Source organism: Symphodus melops, assembly GCF_947650265.1.
Source record: "Symphodus melops genome assembly, chromosome: 6".
NCBI lineage: Eukaryota > Metazoa > Chordata > Actinopteri > Labriformes > Labridae > Symphodus > Symphodus melops.
The window spans coordinates 19,220,002-19,230,245 of record NC_136696.1 but is presented as its reverse complement, the minus strand read 5'-3'; the positions used below and the strand labels follow the sequence as shown (position 1 = coordinate 19,230,245).

At 35.4% G+C, this 10,244-nt stretch overlaps 1 protein-coding gene across 1 annotated transcript in view; it reads left to right on the top strand.

The window, feature by feature from the left end:
• Positions 1–6,508: 6,508 nt before the first annotated feature.
• Positions 6,509–10,244, top strand: part of LOC306825840 (uncharacterized protein) — a gene marked incomplete at its 5' end in the record, with an annotated part of 37,146 nt that continues 33,410 nt past the window's right edge. Inside the window, 11 exons of the mRNA XM_079346794.1 lie at positions 6,509–6,542; positions 6,635–6,896; positions 7,019–7,133; positions 7,794–7,884; positions 7,966–8,075; positions 8,275–8,485; positions 8,622–8,747; positions 9,425–9,542; positions 9,637–9,775; positions 9,891–9,992; positions 10,107–10,176. Coding sequence (XP_079202920.1) covers positions 6,509–6,542; positions 6,635–6,896; positions 7,019–7,133; positions 7,794–7,884; positions 7,966–8,075; positions 8,275–8,485; positions 8,622–8,747; positions 9,425–9,542; positions 9,637–9,775; positions 9,891–9,992; positions 10,107–10,176 — 1,378 coding nt within the window. The remainder of the gene's footprint in view (positions 6,543–6,634; positions 6,897–7,018; positions 7,134–7,793; positions 7,885–7,965; positions 8,076–8,274; positions 8,486–8,621; positions 8,748–9,424; positions 9,543–9,636; positions 9,776–9,890; positions 9,993–10,106; positions 10,177–10,244) is intronic.

The following is a 10,244-nucleotide window of genomic DNA, read 5'->3' as shown; positions in this document are numbered from 1 at the left end:
TTGTTATTATTTTAATTTCTCATATTTATTACCAGTAACAAGTATGAGGTATTTTATCTATTACAAAATTTGCATTGAAAAAAGCATCTCATGCAGTCATAGTATACCCCTTTTTTTTGTTTCCAATAAAAGTGAGAGCTTACAGACAACTTGACATCGCATAGACAATAGAATTTATAACTGAAAACAACAGGGTTCATCTGTGAAGAGTTTTGAAAGCTAGGCAGGGTGATTTAAGGAAGTTTGAGAAGAATTGGGGTTTGGATGCCTTTTGGGAGTCACTGGAGAGCTGTCCATGGTGCTGAAACTGAGGTGTCAGAAAGGCAGAAAAATTATTAGAATTCTTGAACGACCACTGTGATGAGGGCAGGGGGAACAGAAACCACCTGAACATACAGCAGATTGACAGTTGTATGCCTAGCTGAGTGTGAAAAAAACTAGATTTTTTTTTTTTTTGAAAAGGTATTTGAAGAAAAATATGTTCCACTTCATCACAACAGTACTCTTGCTGTCAGGAAACTTAAATAGAGGAGACAACTAAAAAATCAATGTACAACGGAGTTGCTTTCGGCATGAATGTGCATGATAATAATTAGTGGTTAAAGGCTTATCTCACAACACAATAAAACACTGAGCTGTGCATTTAAACACTCTGGAGGTTTAAAACCAACCCAGCTTGTGAACTGATCTCATGGCTTTGTCCCATTCCAGCATATCAAGCTGTTTGCTACGTTATAGTCTGCTGGTGCTTGGGAAAAAACACAATGTTTCATGGCTGATAGTACGAATCTTCCTGTATTCGTTCAGTATGGGTGCACTCTGAAGAAGTGATCTTGATGTCAGCAAACTACAATCTATTCTGAGTAGATTTGACCATACTTGAAGAAAGGTATATCATATGTAATGTCTCTGAAGCAAAATGTACTGACTCGATCAGCAGTGTAATAAGAGATAGTTCTAAATAGATGCTTGACATTCTTAGAGTAAAGGTAATATGATTCTCCACACCATGTATAGAGGAATCTAAAGCTGGAAGGAATTTGTGACGCATGCTGTGAACAGTATTTAACTGATGCACAGAGATCATTAAACTTGTCTGTCTTACAACCTGCATTAAGTCTCAGTGTGTATGTCAGATCCCTGTGGGTTATGTCGTCTTCTATCATCCAGTCTGTTTTATAGATTCAGTGTTAGGGACATTTAGTTAAACCCCTTACAATGGTACACCATACTCGTGTGTGAGCTCCGCCAACAGCAAACACAATCAATGGACCACTCCTTCAGATGGACAGCTGCATTCCAATGAATTTCTATGTTAGCGTGACAACAAACGTGTTAATCCAAGCAGGACAGTCAATTCACCAAATAACACTGGAACAGTTTTGATTAGAGACGGAGACTGATCCAATGTTGTAATAACTTTTGACAAAGAACTATTTGACTTCGCACTTGTAATCATTCCACAAATAGACTGAGACAACAATGTCACTAAAGCAGTAATGACAAAGTAGTGTGTCATAAAACTTGACAGATGTTGCTCTAGAAGCAAACAAGATATGTAACAAAAAGCCAAACGTATGTAATTTACGTAAAATAATGAATGAAAGTTTTTTGTGTGAAAAGGTGTGTGAAATAATTCATAACAGGTATGTAACAACAACAACAACAATAAACTTCTAAACAACCAAATGTGTAAAATAGGTAGGTATGCAGAAGTATTTCTGTTTTAGTTTTTAGCAAAATGAGAATTACTACGTGGTGAAACCAATATTGAAGTAAAGTCAAAAGATGAGGAATCAATACAACCTTTCATGATGTATTTAAAAGTGCATTATATTTAATGAAAATATGAATAAGTATGTGAAATGGCCAGAACAGACTTATAGTGCTACAGTATGGGTTAATCTTTTTGTTTTATTTCAGTGTATTGTATGTTTACTGCATCTGTTTTTAAACCATGGGCTGAATTATGTTATCTTTTTATATAAATCACACAAAAAATGGAATAGTATGTATGGACAAAATAAGGTCACAGAGTATAACAAAAGAGTTTGGCCATGCACAGAACCAAATAAATAGAATGTAAGAAAGAATAATATATATTTAGTAAATTTATGTCTTGGGGATTATGAACAACTCTGTTCATAATCATGACATTGCTCAGGCTCCAATGCTTTCTCATTGGTGTAAGTAACAGATTATCCCACAGGAATGGCAAGCCATATAATTAACACATTAGAGTTAATATTTGGGTTTTTTTTGCTTTTTTTCTACTCCTTTTCCTTACTTTCTAGGTTTATGGGTTGATGTTGCCAGTAAACCTCAGACAAAAAACAACAAATTCAGGCGTTCAAAAAGAATCAAACGCATGCACAGAAATACACACAATGACACACAGACATCCATGAACTCCCTGTCATCCATGACATCCATGAACTCCCTGTCAATGGCACATTTCACCTGGTTCTAAAGTGTAAGGAGGATGTCTGTAGATAAACCCAGAAGTTAGCATCACCTTCTTCTCCTGAAAAAAATACCAGTAGAATTTTGCCTGTGTATGTGTCAGTGTTAAAAAATGAGTCGAAGCAAGCGTCTCTGTTTGCTGTCTCAGCGCAAAGCTTTTGATGTGTGTGAAAGTACATAAAGACAAGCATGCAACAGCTTTTACAACACACTGAGACAATATCTGCTATGACGTGGGAGGTATTGTAAACAAAATTAACATCACATTAGTTTCACCACCGTTCACAGTCCATATTACTTGTACCAAATTAATAGGTATGATAGTGTACATGTGAAAGTTGGCTAGCCAGAAGTTAATACTTGCGAGAAAATAGAAATAGTTCTGAAAGAATATGAATTTTATAGAAATAAAGGGAAAACAAGAGAAATAGAATATATATATATATATATATGTATATATGTATGTATGTATGTATGTATGTATATATATATATATATATATATATATATATATATACATATAGAGAGAGAAATAGAATATATATATATGTATGTATGTATGTATGTATGTATGTATGTATGTATGTATTTATGTATGTATGTATATAAACCTGTGATTGGGCTGTTGCACACATCAAGATTTGAGAGATACAAACATGTATGGGGTTAGTCTGAAAGAAATATGTTTTTTGTTTCGCTGACAACCCCTCAAATGTGTATGATAAACATATTAAATCCAATCCAAATGCAAAATTCTGCCTCCAAGTAAAACTAATCATTGTTCTTGAGTGGGTAATAACAGGATAAAAAATAGCGTTTTAATAAGTTGCCCTTAGTTAACTCCTTCTCTCAAAGAACTTCATCGGGGTAATAGTTGATTTTAGTTGAACATCAGGCCAATAGTTATTGGTTCATTATAGTTAGCTCAATCCTGGGTTTCCCTCCAGTTTCCATTTAGCATGAATATATAGCTTTGATTATTAAAGTGGGTTTGCACAGATTACTTTTCAGTAGTATGTGTATTTTGTTCAGTACATGACCGTCAGTAAAGCACCTGTTTGAAAGGTCTGTATACTGACACTGTGGGTAAGCTATGTTACCTTTTGTACTGCACACACCTGGAACACAATAAACAACACACTGAAACTCAATCCAAAGGTTAGCATAGGTAAATTTAAAAACATGGTCACAAATTACTGTGCTCATGAGTGTAAATGGTGATAACTGCAGTTGTCTGCTTTGCTGCTTATTATTCTGGTTTTATATTCTATGTATTTGTCGTTGTTTTGTCTTATTGTTTTGTAATTGTACTGATCAGAAAAAAAAGGTAAAATTAAATGTTACGCTGTGAGAAATGCACACTTCAGCCTACATGGCTTTCCTGGACACATGGCAGCACTTTGCACTTTATGTAACAGGAATGACAAGTTCTTTAGGGTGTGTGATTGACTGTGATACATTGTGAACTGCTTAATCAACCAAGAAAATCAACTTTTTAAAAGCTTGTCACCATAAGTGTAGCACAAACATTCTTTCATGATCATGTAAGTCTGTCAATATGAAGATTTCTCTCATATACTGTACTGAACTTGGCACTGCCGACAGAGGATTATGGTAATCAAGGGTGTGGTACATATGCATCCTGTGTTAATGCAGTTGATATATAAACTATAACCACATTTATACAACAGAAACTAAAGTGTAACATGATTTGCCATAGCCTAACATTTATTTACATCATTGACTGCACTAAGATATTTTTGTTTAGAAATAGGATCTTAGTTTTATCATGTCAGTATGTAATGTACGCCAAAGTTTAGTAATGCAACAAATAAGTACTGCTAATTATGTTACTAGTTATAGAAACACATATGTTGTCAAGAAATTATACAAAAAAATGTACTCCACCAAATTGTTGAAGATCTAAATTATGAGCGGTGACTGTTATTCTATACTCATCTGAACTTGTCTGTTCAGATGAGTTCAAGAAGCAAGTTTTTTACGTAAGGTCTTTTACTTGCTTTTTGTCACATAATAAGTGAGGCCTTATTCCAGCTCTTTTGTAAAGTGTTTCAAGATAACATTTGTTATGAATTAGCTTTTTACAAATTGATTGATTGATTGATTGAATAATATACAGCACTGTCTCTAAGATTGGTCTCACCCCAACATTAAGTTTCCACATTAATTAATCGTGCTAATGTGATACAGAATGGATCATTGCTTTCATCAGATATTCTGAAGGAGCAACTATCATAGACCATATTACCAAATACATTTTCACATACAAGGAATTTCACCTGGTGTTTAGGTGCAACACAATTAACATAGGAAATAAATCAAAAATATATCTTGTGGCCTGAGTTTTTGGTCCTGATGGACTGCAGCTTCTTGTGGGGAGTCTGGGGTGAGAGGGGTTGCCCACGATTTTAAGTGCCTGCCTCAGGGTCCTGAAGGTGTACAGGTCGTGGATAGATTGTAGATTGCTGCCAACCACTCTCTTTGTAGGGCAGATGATACACTGTAGCCTGCCTATGTCCCTTGCTGTGGCAGCAGCGTACCAGACTGTGATGGAGAAGGAGAGTATGGACTCTTCAGCTGCCGCATTAAGTACAGTATATCCTCTGCTGTCCTTTCCTGATGAGGGAGCTGCTGATCAGCAACCACTTGTAGGTCCTGGGTGATGACGCTCCCCCGGAAAGACTCCACAGTGAACACAGGGAAGTCACAAATGGCGATAGGGATGGGGGTGGTTGCATTTTCTCAAAAATTCTACAAGCATCTCCACTGTCTTCAGAACATTAAGCTTGAGATTGTTCTCATTGTCAGCCTTCCACCTGTAGGCAGACTCACCCCCACCAGAGAGAAGTTCAATGAGACACATTTCAGCAATTGAACAGTTAACTTGCACTATCTGAAAGATGATATGGTCCTCTACATGTGCATGCACTACAGCTTGTGGACATTATGCTTGAAGCTTCACCACTTTAATGTGACTTTGCTGGCAGTCCCTTTTTGATAAGGCTGAAAGAATGACATAATCTACAAAAGCATGTTGTGGGATGCACGTGAGGTCCCCAAACTGGACACACTCCTTCCCCAGCCTGAGTTTTCTATACATAAATAATACAAAAAAAATTATAGTAAACCTCAACAAGTAGTGACTAAAACCTACCCAATTATGTCAAATTTGTAAAGATAAGACTTTCATGTTAAAGCACATCCGAAGGTCAGAGGACATATCACTATTTCCCTAATTCTCTAACTCTAACCCAACAAAATTTTGGTCAACATATGGTACAGGGATATGTACATTTAGTTGGATTTACCCATGTTTGTTGACATGGTAGCACAACCCAAAGCTTAATAGACAATTGTCCCCATTTACGATGAATACATACTAATATGTCCCTTATTACAACCAGGACCTTAATAAAAACAAGAAACACATGAAATGTAATATTATTAAACAATCCTGAAATATATAAGATTTCTCACTCTTACACAGGGTAGTTGTTCATTTCAAGAGAGAGTGATTGACAGGAAGCTTCTTGACACAGAGACATAAAGATGTAGTATTGTCTTAAGCAGTTTCTTTATGGGTGTGATCCTAATACAGAGAGAAAACCACAAGGGTTGACACCCAGTATTCCTCTTGTACTCCTCCTAATCTGCAAACACCTAATGCGCTATAATACAACACATTGGTAGTGCAGGACCATTTGGCTCAACCATCCTTGTCTAAACAGGGTTTACTCAAGGATCATGAGAACTGCCAGGATGCCACTTGAATGGGTGATACCGTGGCTCGGCCTCTGTCTGGGGCTATCTACAGTTAACAGTGGTATGTACACTTCGGGGAGACAAGGAGATTGCAAAAATGATTTTGAATTAATGATCAATGATGTTATTAATATATCAAGACATCAATTCTGAAAACATGTTCTGATGTCCTTACTGGATAACAAAAAATGTAACAGTGCTTTTGCCTGATGTAATTAGTGATGTTCACTGACTGTATTGTTTTTTTGTTTTTTTTCAAGCAATGGTCGAGGTTATGAAAAAGCCAGTGATCAAGGGTATGTTATTATTATTTTCTTTTAAAAAGGTTTCAAGCTAGATATGTACAGTTTTAACCATCTAATGGCATTTTTTTCCCCACACAAACTAGAAGTGAAATCCAACCACAATGACCAGTTTTGCAGCACATGGGGAAACTACCACTTCAAGACTTTTGATGGAGACTTCTTTCAGCTTCCCTTCATGTGCAACTACGTCCTAGTTTCTGACTGCAAAAGCGACTATGAAAGCTTCAATATTCAGTTCCAACGGCAGGAGGAAAATGGAATCACCTCAATTAGAAAGATCACTATGAAACTTGATGGTGCCATTGTGAAATTAGACAAGACAAGCCTTAAAGTCAATGATAAACTGTGAGTCTGTTTTTAAAATGGGAATTGGGGTTTTTTTGTCACCATTGAAGGTTTTGTGAAAATTCTTTACCAGTGAATGTAATGCCCAATCATCTTATTGTAATGTTTCTTGTGCCATTTAGTGTCACTGTACCACATGTCCAGGATGGTATTTCTATTCAAAAAGTGATGTCCTATGTTAGAATCGAGGCAAAGCTGGGTTTGACTGTCATGTGGAATGAAGATGACTTCCTCTCGGTAAGCATGATCATTGTGCTATGTCAAATCACCTATGTATAAATCATGTCTGATATTTGTTAAATAATATTTGTGGGACTCATTAATTGACACAGACACAAAGATCTGAAAATAAATAACCTACCATTAGTTGTATTGTTATTTGAAAGAATCAGGAATTCAATCAGGAGATATAAAGATAAATTCAATTTAAATGAAAGATCAGGAAATTCTGAGGGTTAAGTGCTTTGATAACAACCTTTGACAATTTCCAAGTTGATGAATTACCTTTTGATGGCATTAAAGAAGCCTCATTCAGATGCTGTTTAAAATACTAAAATCATAGAAAAAACAACAACAGAAGCAGCCTATTCAATCAATTAAAGACAACTTTCTATTAATCAGAAGCAACCAAAAGAAAAAGGTAGCCTATACCTGCAATAAGGAGCAGAAAAGTCATTTATTTTTTCAAAAGCTTTAGTTCCCTTTTCTTGGAATCAGACTTTTTTTTATCAGCAGTCAGTGTGTGCTTAGACATCATATGGATTTTCAAACTTTCACATAAAATATAGACAACTATTGAAAAAATGTTGTTGGGCAAAAATTGAACATCTTCTTTTCTTGAGAGATGTAATTGTCACCTCTGCAATTCAATCCCTTTTACTATCCCCCTGATCTAAGGTTGAGTTGGATACAAAATTCATGAACCAGACCTGTGGTCTGTGTGGGGATTTCAACGGCCTCCAGATTTATGAAGAGTTCATCGAAACAGGTAAATGCTAAATTATGAAACTGGAAGAAAAAACTTCATAGAATCTGTCTAAACTGTCTAAAACTCTGTCACTATATACAGAAGAGTCTGTATCCACAGAGGAATATGGGGCTAAGTGGAAAGTGAATGGTCCAACTGAAAATTGTGAAGAGATGCGCAATGCTTCAGACCATCAAAACTGTGTAAATCAGGTATGTGAAAATGGACTGACCTGTAATGAATGTGTGTGTGTATGTGTGTGTGTATATATATATATGTAATTAGATATGTAAATTATATATGTTATATATTATATTATATATAATATATTATATTAATATAATATAATATAATGTATTATACATATATTATATATATATATATAATTAGATGGTATAAACTAATCCACAGAAAGGACTTTGTGAAAACTTGCTGTCAGGACCTGCTTTCCTCAGCTGTCAAGACCTGATTGATGTTGAGTCCTTCATCAAAGCCTGTGTGCAGGACATGTGCTACTGTGACAGCAGAACATCATGCTTGTGTTCAACTGTATCAGAGTTCTCCCGTCAGTGTGCTCATGCAGGCGGGCAACCACAAAAATGGAAGACCGCACAGCTGTGTGGTGAGAACAGCAGACAGATTATCTACACATCTATTTCTTTTGAGTTTTGATGATTTTACTCTACTGTTACTATACTATTTTATTTTGGAATGGCAGTATCTAGATTTTTTTTGTTGTGTCTCTCTGTGTTGAATAGCAAAAACATGCCCCTTCAACATGGAGTATAAGGAATGTGAAAGTCCCTGCACTGACACCTGCAGCAATCCCCAGAGAAGTCAAGTGTGTGATGATCACTGTATAGATGGATGCTTCTGTCCATCTGGTAAGTTTCCAAAACTCAAGCGAGTAGAGATTACATCTATACAGAGTCCAGAATACTTAAACAATATTTTTTGTACTAATTTCACACAAATAAGTAACTTCTGTTTTGTAATTAATGTTTTGTGCTTTTGATTTTTGCGACTGTTATTCACTCTAGCATTAAATGCAATTTGAATACATTCATGAAGCTCTCACATTTGTTTTATTGGCAGGCAAGTAAGCATCTGTGTTTTTGTTTGAAGCAGTCTGGAATACTTTTTTTATTTTGTACATATTAAATGTTAGGTTTGCACATTGTTCATTATTGGGGAATTTTACCTATTTTTAATAAATAAATGGACAATGAATGCAATATTAGGTGCTTTGATTTAATGCATTTTGCTTGTTTAAAATATATGTACTATGTACACATTTCAAACAAGAATGTACATACTGTACTAACAACATTTGCTTTGTACACTAGTTTTAGGGCTGTAAAATATATGTTTAAATAAAATAACTTAGTGTTTACTGTTCATACATGCTCTCAACTAATTCACTAAGCGCGTTCATTAAACAAGTGACCTAACCCTTTTCATTTGCAATACATAAGTACAACAATATAGTAATTGGGATTTGATTGTTTAAAGAAATATATCTTTGGCTTAAGACTAATCATGTCATTATGTCTCTCCAAAGGGACTGTCTTTGATGACATTGGACAGACTGGGTGTGTTGCCATTGACCAGTGCTCATGCTTACACAGTGGCAAGGAATACAAATCAGGAGAATCATACTCTAGGACATGTAAAAAATGGTAATGTGTTTACATCTTTAATTTAATGTTCACATTTAAATCATGTTTACTTAAGGTGATATAGCCAGTCAAACTGACTGAATTCTATTTTCAGCACCTGTACCAAAGGTCAGTGGAACTGCAAGGATGTGGATTGTCCTGGTATCTGCTCTGTGTTGGGTGGATCGCACATTTCTACCTACGATGATAAAACATACACTTTTCATGGAGAATGCTCTTATGTTCTCACTAAGGTGAGGTATTCAAACTGAAATGTATTAATCCTTAAATATATCAATCAAACTCACACAACCTGTTTGTCAGCAAACCGTTTGTAATTTAGTAAAACATTGTATCTTCTTTCTTAAGGTAATAAATGGGACTACAGTTATTGGTGACCTCAATGGCTGTGAAAAATCAGCTAAATCAACATGCCTGACTGCAGTCACTCTTTTAATGCCTAACCAAATGGTAAGATTTGTCTATGTAATGGCCCTCTCCTAATAAAATACCTTTATAAAACTTTTTGTTTGCTTGAAAGATGGATTTTTACTGAAATATTTCCATTATAATTTTCTACCACAGGGGATTGAAGTACAAGCCAACGGACAGGTTTTTCAAAACAAAATGTTGGTTCACCTGCCATTCTTCTTTGGTGAGATGTTGCTTCTTTTAGTGTCTCTTCTTCTTTAAAATCACAACATAACTGCTTTGCTCCAAAGA